General features: G+C 46.4%; 1 protein-coding gene across 2 annotated transcripts in view; it reads right to left on the reverse strand.

Moving 5' to 3' along the window:
* Positions 1–11,868, reverse strand: part of EIF4B (eukaryotic translation initiation factor 4B) — a 487,202-nt gene extending 475,334 nt beyond the window's left edge. The window contains exon 1 of one of the 2 annotated variants that reach the window (XM_086959135.1): positions 11,770–11,868. In XM_086959135.1, coding sequence (XP_086815261.1) covers positions 11,770–11,782 — 13 coding nt within the window. In that variant the 5' untranslated portion in view covers positions 11,783–11,868. The remainder of the gene's footprint in view (positions 1–11,769) is intronic. The other variant, XM_086959134.1, reaches the window with a different exon arrangement.
* Positions 11,869–23,125: the final 11,257 nt, after the last annotated feature.

Raw genomic sequence — 23,125 nt, forward strand, 5'->3', positions numbered from 1 at the left:
TTCTCTTCGGAAGTTAAAGCCAGGAAGTACATTCATGAATTTGTTAAATCAAACTGAAGGCCAGTGATATAATAGGATAATGTGCAACGTTAATTTGCTGTGTTGCGGTCTTCATGGCTAACTGGTGTTCATGGTCTACGCAATTGAAACATGGTTGGGGGCGTGCACAGAACACATCACACAGGCCAGTGTAGGGCCTGTCTGCTTCCAAGGATAGGAAAGGTAGGGACATGGGGAACCCTGCTTGGGGACAGGTTTTTAAGAGGGGTGACACAGGGGAAGGGTTGGGGAGCACTACACAAGGGGAAAGTAAACATACAAATGATCAAAGATGATGTCTAGTTGAATGCTGGAAGAGTGGAAGTATGAAGTGAAGCAACAGGAGTGAGCTTGTTTGCTTTTTTTCTCCCAAGGCCAGGTATATGCCTTATACCACTACGCTACGTATTGCTTCTGTCAATATATGTAGTCTGTATGATGATGTTAAGAGACAGAATAATGTCAAAGATCTCAACGAATACGTGCGAATATTCTCTGCATTTAAGAAACAAAGAGGGCAACAAAAAAATTGCTTGCATCTTTTGGGTTTACTCTGGGTGTGTGTACAACACAAGGGTTCTAAACAGTAAAGGGGTGGCTATTTTGGCACGCAAGAATATTTGTAGATTCAAATGATGTTCCTCCGATAAATATGGTATATGGGCGATTGCTGAATGTCAATTTTAAATGAGCACCATCACACTGTGTTCAGTTTATGGATCAAATTTCGATGACCCGGCATAATTTGATTTCTTGAACACGGAGCTGGTTTTTTAGCTAACACCAAGCATGTTGTGTTGGGATATAAATATCAATATAGCTGGAGGATTGTTTGACCTAACCGATGTATGTTATTCATAAGCCTAGAGTTTTGTGTACTCTATAACCTTAAGTACAATCATGAGCTAGTTTACATATGGCATAAAATTAAGGGCTTTGAACCTGGATATAACTTCTTCTCAGTTCCCTACAGGAAGCATGTTAGTTTAGATTCTTTTTTTAACATCCCTTAGTATGGCCCACATGCCACAAATTCAGTAGTTTCCACAAGTCATGTTGGACCACAATCCATTAGTTATCGAAATTTCGTCCATTGGCAGGGCAAGGCTTGGGTAGGTTTGGTAATTTTAAAGAGGCCTAAGTGACGAGGCCTGGGTTGCCATATGAATAAGTGGAACCCTGAGTTTTTAGCTTGCAATCGAGGTAGTGCATCACTGGGTATAGTACGGGTCACGTTAAGAGTGGGTATTAATGGAGAGACCCTCAGTTTTAGTCTGAATTGCCAAAAGTCGCAAATACAGCTGCAGCAAAATTTCGATAGAGTGAGGCTGAGGTTCAATTAATTGAGGCTGCCTCAGAGGGAGCAGAGTTAGTGGCGATTCAACAGACTTGCGCTAGTTAAATCAGCCATCAATAATATTTCAGCGAAGAAAGAAACAGAAAAACATATGACCCGCAAAAAAGAATGTTAAGAATACAGTGAGCATGTGGGGCACTTGTTGGCAGTATGAACCAGATAAAAAGTAACATCTGTGAGACATCACTTAAATAAGAGACAGTAAGGGTCAATCTATAACTGACAATGGGGGAATCCGTGAGGTATTCCAAGGGTTCATGAACTAATGTATCGCACTGATGAAACAAAGGATGAAAATGATATAAGGGAACATCTAGACATAGTTTCTGGATACAAAGTTAGCTGTCAAGATCAGTTTTCCCTAGCTGTGAAGATCAGTTTTCCCTAGAGGCCCCCATTAATAAAGATGACATTCAAGGGGCTCTTATGGACCTCACTTCTGGTAAGGCAGTGGGAGTAGACAAAATCCCACTTTAATTATATTAAAGTTTTCTTCCCAGTTCTAGAGGCCGACCTCGTCAAGATGTTTCTGGAGGCCCAAAAAGGTCAGAACATACCAGAATCTTGGGCTTTGACTAATATAGCAGTGTTTCTCTAAAAGGGAATCCCTTTCAAGACCCCGGATAGTACAAACCTATTACATTAATAGTGACACGAAACTCTACCCTAAAGTTTTAGCTACAAGGCTAAGCCATATTAGTAAAAAGCTGCTCTCGCCAAGACAGCATGCTTTTATACTGGGGACGGGAACCACAGGCCATATCCGTTGGGTCATAATACTATTTGATGTAGCAGCTGTTTCTGAAGATGTCCTCATGTAATGCAACTGGTGCTATGTAATGCGCTCGGATACCCGATTCGGGTCAAGCTCATGCTATATAAAAATCTGTTTTAAAAAAAATAATAATAAGGTCCCATGACCCTTGCCTTCCTAGACACAGAAACCCACTTGACAGGATAGCTTGGAACCATCTCTGGGGAATCATGAGGTGGTATAAAATGGGGGAGGGCTTTATCAGGGCTATCCAAGCAGTGTATCATCATAATCTTTCTGCCAGGATCCAGATTTGACGGGGGCAATCGTACTACTCAAATCGCAAGGGAACAAGACAGATGTCCCTGTTCTCTCATTTGCCCTATACATGGACCCCCCGATTATGAAATTGGAGGCTAACAATCTAACCTGTGTGATTTCATAGAAAAACTACAAAAGTCTTGGCAAATGCCAATGACATTGCAATTGTGGCGCCGGACCCTGAGATATCAATGCTGGAGACAGAAAAGGAGGCCTCATGGGAAACTGTCAGAGAACCCCTTTAATCAGAAAAAGACTCCATTGGTTGCTAAAAAGCAGATAGAACGTACTAACGTCCGCATAGTGGAAAACTCTATATTTCTGGGTGTAAGTATTGAGTCAGACAAAGACCAGATAGTTGAATCTAATTTGGCACTGGTAATTGATAAGGCTAAAAGGGATCGACGAAGAAAGGATGATCTCCATCTTTCAATTATCAGCAGATGTAATACAATCAAGAGATTATTCCTCCTCACGGTCATATTTTATTATGGCTATCCCACGTGAATTTGAAAATTGATGGAAGACATGGAGAGTAGTTTTATTTGCTCATATGCTAAAGTTAGAAGAACCCTCAAACATGTGATGTTACCTAGTTGATGTTGGGCCGGTTTTGTATTGGTGGAGACTCTGGGCTACACCATAGCTTCACTCATACCAATAGGCCTTGAGGAGGTGCTAGGTACCCCTGGCCCAGGCACCATTCCCTTGATTTGGCATGTAAAAAAAAAAACCTAGCTAACATTGGATGTGATAAGTTGTGGGCTACCCCTGAGGAGTCCTGTTCAGTTACCACAGAAACAATCAAGAGGATATTGGCAATATAAACAGGGGGTTTTGCAAGGTCAGACCAGCTGAGGTCCCTTGACCCAGTCCTTACTCCTGGTGACGGATCAGTTCGCAGAAGAGCGGTCCCTGGACGAAATAGAAGTTATACCTGCAATTTAGGTAAGAGATCCTGCCGCTCCACTCTTTCACAGTTAACGGGTGGCGATGCCCTGGGGTGTTAAATAACCAGTGCCCTTTTGTATTAATTGCACTGAGTAGGTATAGCATGCCTTGTTATTCTGCCCTGCATATTAAAAAGTAGTGGGGAAAGCTTATTTTACCACTCGGGAGCATTATAGGTGTCAGAGAATACAAAGAAGCAGTGAAAATCCTAAAAACAGGCACGCAAATGTGTAGTCTTTGCGGTCTCTCGCTTCTTGATGGCGTTTGAGGCTTAGACAGAAACAATTCTTCTAATATTAAACCCAGGTGTCAATGTTAAATCAGCACTTCAACATTCCAGGCCACTTTTTAGCCCTTTGTAATGGTAGTTTACATGACTACGGATCTTATATACATGTATTGAGGTTGAATTGCCCACGTTTTTGTATCTTCTTTTAACGTTTGATGAATTCATGTATTTTGGCTGCATATATGCATAGTGACGTTTTTATGTTATCTTAAGCCTTCATATTTTAATCTCTGCATTCATGCTTTTATCTATTTGTAAAAAACTGATGTGATTATCATTTGCACTTTGATGGCCATTATGCCAAAATAAAGTATTTGAGGATGATTAATATTTTGGACATCTTGAGGAGGATAGTGGACAGAGACATAATTAGGTGAATGGTTTTGCTCATGTTTTTGCAGCCTTCAATACAGTCAACCGTGACATGTTGCTTCCTATGTTAAGAGTCCAGTGGTACTGCATTAAACAGTTGTAAACAGTTCCTATCCAAAAGATCACAACCAGCTCAGTTTCCAAAACGCTTCAGTCCAAGCACAAATCTATTTTCGGGTTCCACAAAAGTACCTGTGTCACCCACTTTATCTCCACCAAGCGGATTTGGTCTTTGGCAGAGCGAATTTGATTATTTAGCTTTAATTTCATGAAATACATTGTTGAATGAATATCATCCTGGAACTCAATATCCACTCCCTCTCTAGCAATAAATCAGACTATATTAACGCTTTAGATAAACGCATTAGGCCCAAAGCCAATCCTGTTAAAACAGATACTACTACCGGTAAATGCCTCAATAACTTTGAACATCTTTGACCACCCAGATACTAGCTCAGGTACTTGCTGTAATTGCAAAATACTCCAGAACATTTACGATCTGGAGTATCTTTCAAGATCCTCATTTATCCAGTCCTGAACAACTGTGTTAGTTTCCTGTCCGTCAACTGAGTCAACTCAAGGGATGTGCACTGTAGGCAGAGAAGTAGATGGTAAGGGACTCCCTTAGCTGCAGCACAAGCCAATGAGGTCTAGACCTCAACAAAGGTGTCTCTTCAACAACCTAGTCAGCATCAGCAGCAGCTGTTTTTCACTCCACACATTTGACTTATGAAATTTCAGACAACTAAAGTAAGCACGTACTAAATGCAGTTAAACAACGGGCTCTACAATGTGCATGAATAGTCCCATGAGACCACCAGGTGGTGAACAAAAGACTTACAGATAATCATCCTGCGCATCCTCTGAAAAGGGCCATAAACTGACTCAGTCTTTAACTAAAAAGCCAACAAGTTACCAAAAAAAGTATATCCTGGAGCAGCCTTCAACAAAGTTCCAGACAAGATCTTTTGCTTTAGTCTCCCACAAGAAGTCAAGCATAGTCATCAGGTGCAACCTTCAACAAGCATTAGCTATTCAATAGGTCTCGCATTTACGCGAGTTTGAGCTATTGACATTGCAAATAATGCCTTTTATTTTTGTTTTTGCTTTTTAAAACAAATAAAAGACATGGTAATTTACAATGCCAATTGCTTAAACTAGCATAAATGTGAGACCTATTGCATTGCAAATGCTTGTTACGAATTAAGTTTGGGATTAGTATTGTGACTTTATTACTGTTTTGGTACTGCATAAATATTTAACACATTGTCCTAAATTAAGCCGGTCTGCTCTGTACCATAGATTTCAAGGGATTGAGCTCAGATTTAAATTAGTGACTAAGGATTCATCATGAGGGTTGTCACCCAACCCAAATAATATTCAAATTTTTACAACAATGTACTCGGAAAACGTACTCACCCTGTATTCACACAGAAACGATCTTGCTCCTCACTCACAGGCACCCCTCTAACCCTGAAGTCACACAGGCACAACTCACAATACACTCATACAGACAGTTCCCCTGCGATCACACACACTTACCTCAACCTCATACAGGTCTCCTATCATCCTTCAGTCACAGTATACTCCAAAGCCCTTCCCTCCCGTAGAATACCTACCCGCCACCAATACAGATGTTCCCCTTGCACCTTCCACTCACACCAGACATTCCACTCACCCTGCACTCATATGCAGACCACGCACATGGCTCAACCTGCACTTTACGCTGCTCGTCCTCACTCATACAAGCATAACTTTCTACACTCATTCAAACACACACTTCCCCCTGCACTCACACAGGCACTGAACCAGTCAACGCTCATACAGGGCCTCCCTCAACATGCACATAAACAATTACCAAATTCTCCCCTCACAATACACATCAAAATGCTGCAGATCGATTTCTTACCTTCTCAGAACTCCCACAGACATTGTTCATCCTTACATGCCCACACACAAACACTAAGCAGCCCTCTCACAATGCACTCCTACTAGGCGCCAGTTTTACAACTTAAAATCCAGAATTTACACCAAGTTTCAGGGAGGGCATGGCAAGGAAGATTTTTCACTCATTTTTCAACTTAAAATATTTCATACGCTTAACAGGTTACCTTCTTGACTAGAACAATATTTGTGAAGATTATTAAAAACATTTCAGAGAATCTTTACAGCTTGTCATGTTTCTGTTAATTTCATGGACGCAATAATGACAAAATCCGCATTACACCCATTGTAAAGAAATCGGAGACAAACCAGCTGTAAAGAAATCGAGGACATGCCCTCAAATTCGGTAAGACTTTGGCAGCTATTTGTATAATTGGGGGTGGCATTGTGCTACCTCTCACCATGCAATCTGGACCCTTTGGGGCTGAAAGAAGTCCCACTCACAGGTTGGCAAGCCCAGCCTTCCGGACAGCGGAAGTGATGGTTTTCACAGCCGTGCAGAGGGAGTTGAGCAGTTGGCTTTCCTGCCCTCCTCCCTCACAGACTGGGTCAGGGTGATGTCATTGGTGTCGAAGGGAGCCTGGTCCGACATGGCTGTCCCGGATTAGGAAGCAAGAGTCAGGGGATGGGTGGGGAGCAGGGTTTACAAACTGCAGTTGACTCGCACAATAGTGAATTGAAGTAGAAGAACACACCCCATAGACATAAGGAAACGTAACCAGCCCCCCCCCCCCATTCGTAAATCACACAAAATACATCCTGGTCGAGAACTTCAGCAGCGGGGGAGTGTCAGTGGGCCGTGGCAAGGGAAGGACTCCAGTTTACGTACAATGAAACACAAGAAGATGAGCTGAAACTCGGGAAGAGGCAAAAGGTTGTACTCCTCTTCCAATTGGCTGCAGTGTACTAAACTTAATTTTATGGCAAGGCCAGCAGAAATAAAAAAAAATAAAAAACAGCAAAATGAAATCACACGGCGGGAAGTTACAGTGCTCGGATACCTGAAAGGTGCTGCATCGGTAGTTACAGAGGTGCTGGCACCGCAATTATGACTCCGCAGGACGCAGGCAGCCTATTTCAGAGCCGCCCACCATTGGTGCAGAGCTGAGTAGCCGCCAGAACCTGAGCCGAAGGGAGGGTGCACACCGGGAGCCATCCCGGTACACAAGGGAAGCAGCAGGCAGTAGTGACGCACAGAAGTCAGAAAACAGAGGGCTCATTTCACGAATGGGAAAAAAAGTGCTTATACTGTAATTGACGGGGACAGTCTAATGCTGCAAGTTAAAGATCCAGTCCAGGTGGGCGGGGCCAAAAGGAGACAGGGCGGTAACAAGGAGAGACTACAAAGCCTCACTCAAAATCCAAAGCCAGCATTTAGCAGCAACGATAACGTAAGCCATGGAAAGAAGGGGCTGAGCCTAGACTCCACTTCTGAAATTGGCTTGATTACAAATAGCCTCGCAGAGCGATCAGCCCATGCGCGCTGCAACGCTAGGCGAGACCTAAAAAGGATTAACACGGGTCTCAAGCGACAACCATCAACAATGCTCCAAAGTCTCATGGTGCAGCTTCCAAAAAAATCCCGTGAGAGGCTTCACACTCACATCTTCCATCCAGATAATCCTGGTCCATCAAATTGTCAATACACCTCTTCCTTAGATTACTGCCAACAGTTCAACCTATCTCCCAGTTTGACTACTGCAAATGTGCTATGGTTGTACTCATTTTCAAGCAAGTACTGGGAAAGCCAATAGGTCTGGCTTTGACAAGCCTGAATGTAGTGGGCTAACTGAAACACCATGCATGTGTGTGTGATATATGAACAGTTCTTTAAAACATGAGGCAAGCAAGCCAGCTAAAGCTGTACAGGGTCAGACCTAAAACACATTAATTTAACATTAATTCACTCACAAACATTGCTCAATTTCACTCCAAGACACTCGTTATGTGAAAGCCTTCAATCAAGTCACCAACAACTGATGCACTAATGTGCAATGAGGGTCCTTAAAAAAATATTCTTCAAAGAATGGTCTTAAAGTGTATGTATCACTAACACTTGCCAGAGCCACAATTGCTTACAATTTGCTAAAAAGATCCACTATATAAAAAATAAAAAACTCATAATAACGTTTGTGGAATCCATCCCTCACTAAAGGAATCAAATCTTGGGAATTATTTCAGAGCAAAGACAGGAACCATCTACAATACATGGAATGCAGTAAGACAATGCTCTATCCAAAATGGCTCCACAACGAACAGCCACTACTTGCCATTACCACAAAGATTTGACACTGCAAAACTCAGGAGCACACCCCTTCGAAAACTAGTCCAGATCATCCCCTGGATGGCATATGGCATACACAACCATCAGCTGAACCCTCTCACTCCCCTTTGCTTCACTCAACACATAAGCACAGTCACATGCTCATAGCAACACTATATGAGCAGCCTCTAACATACTTGTACAACATCAAAACATTTATTTGTATGCCACACTACATTCGATCACTCCCCAACCGTACACTAGCACTTATAAGTCTGAGAATGCTAACTCTTTCCATATGCGTCATAACAAGTCAAATAAAACTAACAAAATCATGCCAGCAGTAAAACAAATAACGGCATTAAAACTTAGGCCACATGACTGATGAGCATTCTTCCATCGATGCACTCCCATGATCCAGCTTGTTTGCAAATGTGCAAACACTTAAGAGGCATCATATTGACAGATCATAGTCAATCTCAGTGCCTCCGCTATGGCTTCTGCTAACTTTTTGCAATTCTAGCCAATGCACCTCGTTCTAGAATATTTGTGCAGCACTTTTACAAGACAGGCTTAAGCTAAATGAATCTAGTCAGTAATAAGGACTCAAATGCAGCCCTTATAAGGACGCCTAATATAGTAGACCAACTGCACTGCCTAGAGCTCAGTCTTCAGGAACCACATGTATGTGGTGGGTATTTGTAGCATGGAATCCGTGTCTGTGCAGTTTAATATCAGCACCTAGCAAGAAACTGCTTCTCTCCAACATCTAGGGAGCCATTTTATAAAACACACCTAACTATGCAAAACCATGTTCAAACATACATGTGATCAAAAGATTGGTCAAACAAAGTTTACAGTTCAAATTATGTTTTGGTCATCTTATGCCTGAGTGCTTCATAAACATTAGATCCACACCCCACTTTATAAAACTACAAACTTTTGTGACCTACCTACTTTCATGGACATGAGGGCGGTTTTTAATGTAACTAAGCATTATGTGGTAGCGCATGGTCATGTAAAGACAGTATATTCTGCAATGAGATGGTCACTAAATCAGTGAGTATTTATCATTTGTGCAAAGAGTAAATTGTCTTTGTTTTGATCCTGTTAAAATCTTTGCTTCCACCACTCGTCAGAATTACCACAAAAAAAAAAAAAAAAAAAAGATTCCCCGCAACTGCTGAATGCATACAATTAATTTACAGGCACATATATTTTGGTATGTTACAAATGTCACATAATTCACTTTACTTTCTCTGACTACAAAGTTAGAGAAATCTGTAATCACCAACCCCCGTAAAAAAAAATATAGGTCGCACTATCAAAAGACATAGCGTGACATTTGAACTCTGTCTCTGAAGCACAGCAAAAGTGAGAATATAAATACAGAATCTAAAGGCATCTTTATTACTTGAACTTTCACGACCCACCAAAAATCCAGCCAGCGATTAACAGCTTGGGAAACACAGTCTATGTAGTATTGATCACTCTACCAAGACCTGCAGACAACCCTCTATGTAAACTGTTTCAAGACTACCCCTCCAGAGTTACTTCTAGCACTCGTCAAGCAGCATATGGGTACCCAGACTAACTGGATGTCCAAAATAATTCCTGGAAGTTTCATGTCCCCAAAGAGACATTTACTGTGTCCAATTACAGACAAAAAAAATCCTGCTGTAGCAAGGGCCTTCCACCGCTGGGAAGAAAGCTTGATCTTCTTTACCACACTATACCAACCATGAGCCTTTGCCATTTGGCCATACTGTGTCAACCACCATCAATGCTTTTCAAAAATACCAGGCCAGAAGCACAACTGCATGAGCTCAGCAGCCTCAGCCAACCAATTGGAATTGGACTTGCACTACCACACCCCACTTTCTATCAGAAGAGTACATTTTGGAACAAGACTTATCGCCTCACAAGGCTCCTGAGTGGTAATGTGAGAGACGAGTCACTTTGTACATGCCTTGTGGTCACCTCATGTGATAAAGTCCTCATGATATTCTACTCTGGCAAGGTCCAGCCAGATACGGGACCCAACTTACAGCTAGGCAAAGATTGGCTTGATCCACTTATCCGTTAAAGAGAAGACACTGTTGCGTCCTATACATTCCCAGTAGCATTTTACAACAGCTACATCCATTCGAGGACAAGGAGAGGGCAGCTCATCTTTGGTTGTCACATTGTCACATTCTCAGGGGCATAACTATTGGGGGTGGGGGGTTGACACCGCCCTAATAAATGGATTCTCTTGTGAGTAGTTGGGTCCAGTGCCCTCCAGTCGGACTAGCAGTGCACGTATTTCTACTCGGATTAGCAGCCTTCATAGTAAATAAATATATCTATGAAGCTTTCCAGAGCTTGCATACATCCACCCATACTCTTTCCTTTCACACTAAAAAAGCCACGGATAAACAAAGGGCATGAGGATTTATGTGTTGCAGAGAAGCCTTTTAAATTTAAGATTATTTTAAAGTACTTTGCCATTTTAATGGCAGTGATGGTTGGGGCATTTCGGGTTAACACTCCCCGAATCAAACTGACCAAGCTACGCCTCTGCACATCCTCCGCCCACTCTCTCTCTCTTCAGATGGATTCTGTACATTACATTGCCTTCTTTACGCTTTTACCGCTTTATAATATAAATATGTTAGAATACTAGTGCCTGACACAGGTACTATGTTCTTGACTCAAGCGGAACAATCTCCCTAACGACGCGACAATTCTTATTCGGGCTTCAGAAGTCAAAGCAGAAGGGAGAACGCACGTCCAAACTTGGAATGTTGTTGTAGGATAACTGGTGACGTTAGTGGACTAAGATTATGGGCAATGTGTGATGTTCATACCAACCTCACTAAATGTTTTCTGGCACTAAACAAAATACACGAAGATCAAGAGTTCACTATTTGACATTCTTGTTGCTGAAGAAACTTGTTAAGAGTTTGGTCAGGCTCCACGCTTCCCAGAAGGCAGGTTTTGCTGAATACAAACTGGGGTGGAAAGAGTCATTCTATTCATGTACAGTGCTGCTATTGGGTCCAAACAATAAACCATGGCCAAGTGTTGACACGCCATGAACCGACAGAATGCCCCACTGTTATGAACTCACCGCGATTTTGAGCAAAAGTCATGCTATGCTGTCAGACCCCGCCCATAATGGGGAAAGTCTTACTGTCATGCCGCCGTCCTGAGCCCACCACCCCTACGCTGCGTCAGTATCAATAATGGGCCTGCTTACAATTCTTAGGGTGGGGAGGCCGGCAATAGGGATTGTCGTGCACGAGCTTACTGACCCTCAAGCCCACGCGAAGACCGCGCGCCGCCGCCCAACTGCCAAGCACCTCCAAGCTAAACGTGCTCTATCCAAGAACACCTGGGACAAGCTCCGCGAAGCTCCAAGAAACCGACTCACAGCCCCCTTTCTCTCCTGACGAGGCAATAAACCCCGGGCCCCCACCACGTCCGCCAGCGCTCACCTGAAGCCGCCATATTGGGAGAGTGAGAGAACTCAAGGACCCGGATGGCGCGGTCACGTGATGTATCGCGCGTGCTGCTGGAAAGGGGGAAGCGCGCGTCACTGAGAAACAGAGTGCGATGCGTATGACGTAAAGGAGCGCAACCGGAAACCATTTCTGGTCAAATGTAAGTCTCTCTTCTAGCTCTATCATGTTCCTCTACGACTGGGATTTGACTGTTCCAAAATGGCTACCTCGTATCTGGAAAGGCCATCTTAATGTGCCACGAAAAGGCAATGTTTAGAATGGTCTTCCCAAAATCGACATTTGTCTCACCTCATTAGATGCGTGCATGCAATCTGTTTACAATTGTAAATAAAATAATATCTATACCAAAAATGAATGACACACTGGCAAAGGCTAGTGTTTTATATAGATGCCAAGTTTCCAAGGTTCATATGTGATGTGGTGCTCCAGTCAATTTTTTCCCTCCGAATACTGGGACTTGTAGTTCTGCTATATAATGGTGCAAACAAGACTATCACAACTAGAATTCAAACAAAAACATCCTAAACTGGAATAGCACATAAGTCATGGACCTGAGGAACTTGTTAGGAATGGCTGACTCTCATTCCGTCGACAGACGACACTAGTTGACATTTAGACAGTGCTTTAAATGGACCGGTACTCACCGGCACTGAGTACCGGCACTTCTATTTTTTACCGCTCTGAGCACCGACACTTCTCTGCTGCCAAGGAGAGTACCGGTACTCATCAAAGTTAGGCTCATTGTTGCTTTGGTTCACGCGCACGAACAAGGCTGTCTGAGAGCCAAAGTGTCTCTGTAGCCCAAGCGGTGCCACCTTCAAACTATTCAGCACGGCTCATCTGCATAATGTCCGGTGTTCACAACCACGCTGTGTTTGACAGAGCAGGGCCCATTCAGGCCCTGCGCTGTCAATCACATTCACACCATGGTGTGTATTGGTGCACACACTGAATGCAGGCATCCGGCTGACAGCAGCAATAGCCGCAATTAAGAAAGCCACGGGAGATAAGGGGTGTAAATGGCCTTTATCCCACCTGAGTGTTTTATGTGACTGTCTGCTTGTGTCTGGGTGTTTGCCTGCTTGTGTGCGCATGTTTGTGTGTGTGTGTAAGAGAAAAGCGAGTGAAAGAGGGAGAGAATCTAGACATTAGGGAGGGATTTTAAAGGACATTCTGATATGCTTTGTATGAGCATTGCTGCTTGTTGCTGTGAGTGCACAATCAAGAATATATGAGTATTCCGCCACATAGTAGAAGTGCCTTATATGTCTTGTCCTTAGCCCCGCCCCTAGCCCCACCCACTTGCTACACTCATAGCTCATTTTAAGAGTACCTGCACTTATTTTTTTCCATTTAAAGCACTGCATTTAGAATAATCTAGAATATATTTTTGACAATTGTTTTTAAATGTGCAATCTATTGTTGGATTGCTAATATAATTCAAGGCTCTGCATTATTTCATAAGCCTTGTGGCTGTACATGCTAACACAGGTATTCAGCAATCAGGTAACAAAATCTGGATTTTTTTAAGGCAAAAATTCCTTTATTTTAGAAATCTCCTGCCTAAAAATGCCTTTACTTCAATGCTAATCAATGTGGAAAATGTAATCTCCAGATTTAAAAAAAAACAAAATCTATTTCTTTCATAGTGTCAAAATGTTGGCACGTATAGAACTAAATGCAAGTGACTGTCATTCTCATAGCTCTTGTGTGAGCTTGCTGCTGATTATATGGGATACTAATCTTGGCCATCACCTTTAATACATAACCTAAAAGTGGCATCTAATCCGTTCCTGAATGCTGCCTTTCTCAATGCACTGGCATAAGTGGCATTCTCCTGCAATAGTTCTCCCCACCAATTCATCAAGGTGTGAGAACCAGACCTTTTGGCATAGCAGCAATTTTGGTTGCCAGAATGCCTTATGGGCGACTTTCATGAGCTAGTTCAATGGCTTAATTTTGTAGTGAGGAAGGTGACAATGGCACGTTCCCCGTGACAGTATTCCACTTTAATGTCTGGCCAGTTCATTGTGGACATGGTAAAACGTTTTGAAATCCTTCAAATAAATGTCATTACAGTGTGCATGTTTGCCCTAGAAACATCCATCTCAGTCCTGTCAAGTGTCACGCATCAGGCGTGACTCTAGCGCATTTCAGTGTGGTGCTCCGCATCACCGCCCTGAAATGCATTTCACGCATAATGGGAGTCTCAGTTGTACATTTACTGATGGCTTCAAACGTGAGTGTGGCAGCTGGCTACAGGCACAGCCAGTGGTCTCTGCCTGCCAGCGTTGCTTCTGTAGTCTTGAGGCAGTGATTACCAGCTAAGCTATGGCCTGCCAGTTCCAGGCTTTCTGCTACAATGTATCACCCGTGGCCGCGGTGCCGCATGCTTTAGAGTCAGCCTGCCTGACCTCACATCCGTTGCTCAATAGTTGGGCTCTGCAGGGATATGTCACATGGCATCCTGATCCTGCTGGCTCAGAAAGTGGGTAGTTTATTCTTTAGGAAGGCGCCAAGGCGGCCACAAATAATTATGGGGCAGCGGCGCTGTTACTCGCACATGATGGCCCAGCCACACTCTGCTGTAGGCCATTATGATCAAGGCTGCTGCAGCATTCTTCAGTTCCAATTTCCGAGCCGGCAGAGGGAATAAGTGCAGTGGACAGGTAATGGAGAGCCATGACTGACCGGCGTCACTGTCGGTTTACAGCGCCGGCTGCCAGGACTCTGTGAGAACAGCAGCAGCCTGGACCGAAGTCTAAGGCAGATTGCCATGGGGGTAGCTCACTCGTGGAATGAGCACCCAGCAGCCCACTTGCAGTGCGAGTCACCGACGTGCCAATCATGCTTCCGGCTGAAAACGATCACTGTAAGTAGATAGTTGTTTCAGCCACTTGCCACCCTGTTTGTCAGTGTTAACCACAATATGGTGTCGGTGTTAACACAATTGTCAATATGGTGCCAGGAGGGGCAGGATCTGGAGTCTGAGGCCCTCGTGCTGGTTCCCTAGCCCTCATCTCTGCTTTCAGTAATGATTGTTCCTGTTGGGGGCGGAGCTTGCGTGACTAGAAATACTTCATGAGGCACGGCACGGCCACCGGAAGATGGCCGGAGGAAAAAAGGTCCAACTCCGGCTCCGAAGCGACAGAGTTTGACTAAGTTACGGAGTCCTGACGGCTACCGCCCTGCCAGGCCCCGATCACCGGGCTGGAGTTTGGCTGTGGAGTGGTATCGGACCAGAAGCTTTGCCGCTAGTGCACCAGAGTGCGAGTGCCACATTTTGCTACCGGGATACCTACTGTGCTCACAACACCTGCGTGCTATCACTTCCCATTACATGCCAGGGGCGTAGGCTTGACCCTAGGCGACATGCGGCTTGGAGCTGTTTGAAGTCCCGCTGCCTGGGACTGCACGGAGGATCTGCAGCGCTAGGCGGTGACGGCCTGTGCCACTGTGTCCCCGCCGCTGCTTTGACCTTATTTGCCCCTGACGCGCAAGCCAAGACTGAGGGGTGTCTACCTTCTGGATTGAGCCCTTTGCAGGTGTGCTCTGGGAGCCTGGACGAACGGGACATGCACAGTCCTCCGGGTCCGCCATCTTGGGACCGCGAGTAGCAGGCTCGCTGCGCTGCGGGCAGAGACGACGAGCGGCATCCATGACCTGTGAGGGCTGCGCCCCTAGGCAAGGTTGGTGGAGTGTTTGGTGAGGCTCCTGCGAGCGTGCTGCTTAATGATCTTGCTGCTACAAGCCTGGGCGTCCGCAGTGATTCTGGGACTGCGGCACCCCTGTTCACGGCCCTTGCCCTTGACTGTGATGCCTGAGCTGCTGGGCTCTCTCAGGCTGTGGCCGTCCTTTTTGCGGCCCTGTGGCTGACTGCCTTATCAAAGCCCCCTTGCTATCTACTGCGGAGCTAATGGTGCAGTGTACAGAGACATTGCTTTGACCTGAGAGGTGAAGGGCAGTAGGAGCTGGGACAGCTGTGGTTGCACACTTCACCACCATCGAGGAGCCTGCTTGGGCGCTAAATTTCAGCGTCGCCACTCTGGTGCGCTGGTCTATGCGCTAGAGTTTGGATTCTCCTACTAGTGCACAGTCTGGAGAGTGGGGTCCCGCGTCGTCCCACATATGGTGTCACCCTTCCTGACTGTTTGCTAGTGATGGGGATTGGTGTAGACGCAGCTATTTGGCAGACGTTCTTGCCTTTTATCATATCGAGCTCCAGTGAGTGGGGGTAGAGATGTCCTGCCCGCTGGGACATATTTGTTGCAAAGATGGGCAGAGTGGACAGAGTGCAGCCAAAGCTTTCCTTTGAGCAGAAACGGTTGAAGTCCCATGACGCAACTACTGAAGATGCTGCCAGAATGTAGGGGCCCGCGGCTGAAGACCCTAGCCCCGACATCCGAAGCATGCTGATGGCCATGGAGAAAAGCCTGCAGAGTGGCATTACATCACTGGGTACAAAGATGGACGCTGTATCATACAGGATGGATAGAATGGTTGAGCGCCTCGACAAACATGCTGAACGGCTAGATATGTTGGAACGTAGGATCACGGAGGTGGAGGAAGCGCACACCATCCTCGACACTGAACACAAACAGCTTGGGAAAGTCCTGCGGGTCCTTCAAGACAAAGTGAGGACTTGGAAGCACGTTCTCGTTGCTGCAACCTTAAAATTACTGGCCTGCCGGAGTCCACCCTAACTGGCAACATGGAACAATTCATTGAGAAACTACTGGTCACCTTGCTTGGAGAGGGAACTTTTTCCACTATGTTTGTGGTGGAGAGGGCCACCGCACCCTGGGGCCTCGACCCCCCCGGGGTCGCCACCTAGACTGATCATCACAAAACTGCTCAATTATTGAGACAGGGATGCTGCGTTGAGACTGGCAAGGGAAAAGCACCCTCAGACTTATGAGGGCTCCACAATCTCACTATTTCCGGACTTTACGATTTGAGTGCAGGAAGCACGCCGGCAGTTCGTACCTATGAAGAAACAGCTCCAAGACCTGGGCATCGACTACGCCATGTTGTATCCTGCGAGACACCGGGTTAACAGACAAGGCCGTACCCACATCTTCACTGATCCAAAGGCCTTGCAGAGGGCTCGAAAGGACTGGTCCGAGGAGCTACGCCACAGCACGGAGCGGCACCAGCTCGACAAGGTGATGGGGGGGCCACTAGAGGAATAAGACTAAAAGTGTCCGGACACCTCTGAGCGATAAGTATGGTCTTGGGGCAGGGTGTTGGGGGTACTGGTGGTCACGTGGGCCACCTGAGTACTGGCTACTGTGATCTGGGGCTATCCCTTGACAATCGGTATTGGTGGATGGTGACCCTGGTTTAGTTAAATAATCATTATATTACAAAGTTGGGGTGGGATTTGGGAACGGTGCTGAGGGACGGCCGGGACGTAAGCTCAGTGGCGCGTGAGTGCTTCTAACCCAGTGTGACTACTCCAGGACTATTGAAAGTAGCTGGCCTCGGTTCCTGAGTCCCCATATTCTGGAATTGAAGCAGGAATTGCAGGGCCATGTCTTCTACGGTTGCTGAGACCTGAGAATATGTGGGTCACGTAGTTGCACACTTATTCCCTGACGGTGCATGGGGTGGGCTCTTTCACGTCCAGGTAGTACTCCTTGTTAGACGAGCAACATCCGCCCACGAGTGTATCACACAAGGGAGGGCATTTTGTTTTGGAGTGGGGGAGGGGGTTGATTGGAAGTTCTAGAGGATGTACGGCAACTGAGTTGGGGGTGGTCTGACGTGGGTGGGGGGAGTATGGGTTGAGAGAATCGCATTGTTGTTTTTGTTGATTGATGTTTTTATCAGTTTGCACAGAGTGTACTAGCCAATTGTTTGCTGCACAGGTCAGGTTGTATAACACGCTTTAACACTCATGATGGTAGGACCTAGTAATGTTAGTGTTTCTGCGACACTAGATACCCTCCGCTCGCTTACGTGGAATGTTAGGGGGCTTAATGATCATCAGAAACTACGTAGGGTGTTGAATTATTTACACAGACAGAATATTGACATATCCCTTTAACAGGAAACACACCTCCCACTTAATAGCCCATTACTCCGTAGTAGAGGATTGTTAGATAATATACATGTCTCAGGTTTTACTACACATACCCGAGGGGTGTTGACCTGGGTTAACCCTAAATCTTCATACTCACTGGTCCAATTGGACACGGACAGGGACGGCTGATATGTGATTTCCAGATGCCACGGGAAGGGCATGGACTTAGTAATAATGAACATTTATGGCCCTAACAACGATTGTCCTGAATTTTACACAGCACTTGTAAACGCTGCTAGTAAATACACGGAAGGACAATTCCTTTGGGGTGAGGACTTTCACCTGGTTAGAAACCCAAACATGGATAGATCAGGGGCCCCATGAGGCGCCCCTCCACTGCAACTAGAGCACTTAAGAGCGCTATGTTTGGCCTGGATCTTTGCGATGCTTGGCGCACGCGGTATCCGGATAGGGGAGGTTACATTCACTACTCAGCTTATCATAATCTACGTACTCGCTTTGACTACTGGTTGACTTCCTCGCTGCTCATGGCTCACACCAAAGAGTGTTTAGTTCTTCCTCATACTCTGTCAGATCATTCCCCCCTTCTGCTAGTTCTCTTCACTCCTAGGAAGACTATACGGCCATTCATTCGGAGATTCCCCCACTTTTCTTGGCTGGATCCGGTCTTTAGAGAAGACCTGGCTGAAGCTATAGAAACGTTTTTTACCATTAACGTGGGGTCAGTGGATAGTTTCCAGGTAGTATGGGAGACCTTCAAGGTATACATACGTGGCGTTTCCATGGCCAAGCACTTGGGGGTTCTTCGTTCTATCCGACAGCAGCTGGTTGATTTGGAAAAGAAACTGGGAGCCTAGGAAAGACAGCAATTGGCGGGTGCTGATGAGGCAATATCGTGAGAAATTAAAGAACTACTGGGAGAATATCAAGAAGCGGCCAACAGCGAAGTCAAACACCTAGGCAAATACGCCATGGCGCAGGTTTATGGTGAGGGTGACAGGCCGGGCTCTGTATTGGGGCAAATATTGAAGAAAAAGCGCAGTAAAACGCAGGTCACTGAACTCAAATCGGCAGAAGGCGAACTGCTAACTGAGGAGACGACATAGCAAACAGGTTTAAACAATTCTACACATCTCGGTCTTCCGGCGCGGAGGGTGAAATCTTAAATTATCTTGCGTATTTAAGTTGCCATTCCTCACCAATATGCATCAGGAGTTTCTTATGAGGAATATAGAAAAATTCGAAATCCAATTGGCCTTATCGAGTATGAAAGCCTTGAGTGCCTCCGGAGTGGACAGCCTCACTGTTGCCTTTTATAAAGTTTTTCTTCATCTCTTACTCCCGCACTTGTCTGCGCTTTTTGATGACATATGCGTGTTGGGCACAATGCCGCCTACGATGAGAAAGGCGATTATGGTAGCCATTCCCAAACTGGGCAAGCCGCTGGAGGAGTGCGGGTCTTATCGGCCACTCCCTCTGCTCAATGTTGACTCCAAATTATTTGCTAAGATTCGAGCTAACCGCTTAGCCCCCCTGGTGTCGATACTAGTGGCTCGTGAGCAGGCAGGGTTTATTCCTGACAGGAACCTCACCTACAATCTTTGCACGGTATTTGGGACCATACAACATATTAAACAGAACTCTAAAGCTGTTGCAATCTTCCTCGACATGGAGAAGGCCTTCGACTCAGTTGAGTGGCCCTTCATGCGTCACGTGCTGATTAGAATGGGACTTGTGAGAAGTTGGCCTGGTATATAATGCTCACTAATTCTTAGTGATCACTTTGTACCATGCCAAGCAACCCTTATGATGATGGTTGTAATTCAACCTTGTAGACCAGTTATCCTAGTGGTAACGTGGACAAAGCAGTCTTAGGCTAAACTCTGAAAGGCATGTGAAGCCAGCTGTTATACCATACACAACCCCCTTGAATACCAAATGAAAGGGACACCACACAGATATATATTGAAAATATATATTGATTTATTAACTATTAAAATCCCCTGGACTCTTTATGAGCACAGAAGCACAAGCGTTAAATCACAAGACAGTTTAAAATACACAAAAGTTGCACAATATGGATGAGCCCTAGGGGCCACCTAAACCATATACTAAGAAAGTGATATAAGAGATACCAAGAGGAAAGTGAAGAGGCCTAGGGCCTTGGGAATCGCTGGAGCTATTCGAGACTAGCATTGACTAAGTCGGGAGAGGCCCACGGGACTCGGGTGCAGTGTTCAAAGTGCACGCACTTTCCAATGTAAAGTCTATGGTGCGTAAAAAGTACAAAGTTAGAAAGTTAGGAACCTTCCGAGTGACCTACGGAGTTAAAACTTAAGACACAGGCCCCTGAGATGTGTACCAATGCAGGAGCACTGGCGGAGCTGAGTTACCTCACCCACAGGAAGCGGGTGCACAGGGTCGAAGTAGTGTCGGGTTTCGTTACGCTGGTCGATGGTGCTTGGAGCTGAAGATGCTGCAGGCGGCTCGATGTGAAGAGTTCCGGTGGATCCAAGGGTGGATCTGAAGATGTGAAGACCTGAAAGCAGAGGGGACAGTGTTCAAAGTCACTAGCCAGTGACTACCGTGGAACCAGATTGGAACCAGGCGATGTCGGGTGCAAACAGGCGTTGTCGGGTAGCTTCTTTCTGCAGCCACGTGGATACCCGGGGTCGAGGACGTCCAGGAGTCGGTCACGAGCTGTCCCACGCAGGCTTCTCGCTGTTGGCGGTGTCGGCAACTTGATCGGAGCAAACATGCCTTGGCAAAGGCAAGCCAGGCAGAAGTTGAAAGATGCTTAACACTCGGACCAGCAAGGTCAGAGCGGGTGCTCCTTTTTACAGGAGCTTGGGTAGGTCTGGAGCAACCAGACCTGCTGTGTAAATTGTCGGTTTCGTCGCCAAGATGGCCGCTGACCACGTGGCTAGTGGCCGGGATGGCGCGTCGAGTGGCACAATGCAAAAGGGCCCCACGCAGATCGTGGAGATGCTGGGGGGCTGCTCTTCGGTGCAAGGGCTGCTCGGTGGTGGGGGTTCTCAGTCCCCAAAGCACAACGTCGAGGATGCCTCAGAAGCTGCGCAGTCAGCTGTTCGAGTGTCTTCCAAGAGGTCCGGTCCCACGTCACTCGGTGCCTCCACGGGTCCCTTCTTCGCAGGGACTGTGGATCGGGCTCTGAGAGGTCTGGGAGTCTGGTTCTTGTCGGGCTCTGGGCTCGGGCTCCGGCGGGAGGCGGCGGCAAAGCAGACGTCGAGTTGCTGGTTGGTACCTGTGTTCACAGGGTGGCCACTCCTAGGCCACAAGGGAGATTCTCTTCAGTCTTCTGAGCAGCAGAATGTCGAAGTCCAGTCTTCTTCTTCGTGTAAAGTTGATTCAGGATGATCTGCTGTGCAATGGCACTGCTCCCACTCTTATTCCAATCTGAGGGGTGGATCTCCTGCTGAGTCCCTCCCCTATGGGTGGGACCAGGAAGGGGGGTGGTTACACCCCCTCTCCTTTGTCCAGATCCTCGCCAGGACTGGGGCTGGAAAGCCCCAGAACCGGTTTGGGCTGGCTTATGCACAGGGACACCTTGTGTGCCCCAGGCATGTCTCAATCTATTCAGCCCTGTCCTACCCAATACACAAAACCCTGTCTGGGGTGGTGCTCGCACCTCCCCAGGCAGGAAACCCTTTGTCCAGGCCCTCCTCGCTGGAAGGACTCCCAGCAGCAGGAGGTCAGACATGTGTCTGTGGTGGCAGCATCCATTTTGTGATGCTGAGGCTCTGTTTAACTTTAACCGGGGTTAAGGCTACACACATGTCGTGTCCCTCTAGAAGGGTGGAATGCTATCCCCGTCGCCAGAACTGGCGAGGGGATAGTATTCCAATTCGTATGACACCTTACTCGACATGTTTTGATAAAGCCAAACCAAAGATAGCATATAACCGCGAGGATTATAATGCACTTAAGAGTATATGGTATGGCAATATCCCAGAACAGCTTAGGGATTGGTTCCCGACAGCTGCAGACAGGCTCAGCTCATGCTAGAGCACCATCTCACATGTAACCATGCACTCTGCCCCCAGGATTGCAGGGGCCTTCCATAGGAATGGCTTACAGGTTAACATGTGTCCAGTTTCAGGTTAGATATAGGGATACTATATCTAAGTAAGAGGTGATTACACCAACTTACCCCAGCTGAGTGATCAGCCAGTTGTGTCAAATCTGGAGGCCAGGCCAGGGGTGGCACAAGACGTGCTGCAGCCCCTGGTAGGCCTTGGATGCACCTATGCCCTGGGTACCTAGGGTACACTGTTACAGGGGCCTATAAGGTGAACCAGTTCCAATTATGTTATGCACCTAGGGTACATGGAGTCCATTTTAAGGAGAGAGCAATCAGCCTGGGGCCCTGAATAGCAGGATCCCAGGCCAACTATGTCAAAAACCAGCTAAACACCAGGCAAAAAGTTTGGGGGTAACCATAGTCAGATATCCACCTTCCTACATAACCCCCCCCCCCAAACGAAAGGAGATAAGGCTATCCTTGACCAGGTAAGCCTATATTGCCTAAGTGGCCATATAAGGAAGTACCAGCTCTGGCTTGGTAACCCCCTGTTTCATGGTCCACTAAGCAATCCCTCACCCTAAGGGTATCTGAGGGTCTCCACCATAGGGAATCTCTACCTGTGGTGTGTCTTTGCAAAGTCAAAGGCTGGTGTTGAGATGGAGTACTGAAGTGAGTCTCCTCTGTAGGGCTCAGCTTCCTCCAATCACTCTCCACCATGTGTGCCTTTCTTTCTTTGACTGAGTTGCACTGTGCTCTCAGGGTCAACCTCTGGCTACCTAAAGCTGGAGGCTGAGTCCCTCTGTTTGGCTTACTGAAGGGACAGTTAAGGTTTGGGCCCTTAGGGTCCCAGGTTTGGCTGTGCCCAACAATATCCATCTGGGGGAGGTCCCTAACTACTTTTAAGGGGGATCCCTCAGGAGTTTTTAAAGTTTGCACCTCACTAGGGCTACTAGTTTCGGTGCCCCTAATCTGTGGATGGGGGTGCTTTATTTGACAGGGGGCCCTTTGGGTCTCACTGTCCTTCTTGTCCTCTGCAGCCCTGGGCTGAGTAAGGCAAGGTAGAGAGGGGCAGGTTACCTGCTCCAGACTGGGTCCCACCTGAGAAGGGTCCACTGCCATCAGAGGCTCTGTTAGGCCAGGCCTAACAACCTCTGGGACAGTTCCTTCATCAGGGGTAAGATCAGTTCCCTGAGGAGGCTGATCCTTTCCTAAAGTCTGGTGGGAGGGAGATTTCTCTT

This window comes from Lissotriton vulgaris, chromosome 1_1, assembly GCF_964263255.1.
Source record: "Lissotriton vulgaris chromosome 1_1, aLisVul1.2, whole genome shotgun sequence".
NCBI classification, from domain to species: Eukaryota; Metazoa; Chordata; class Amphibia; order Caudata; family Salamandridae; genus Lissotriton; species Lissotriton vulgaris.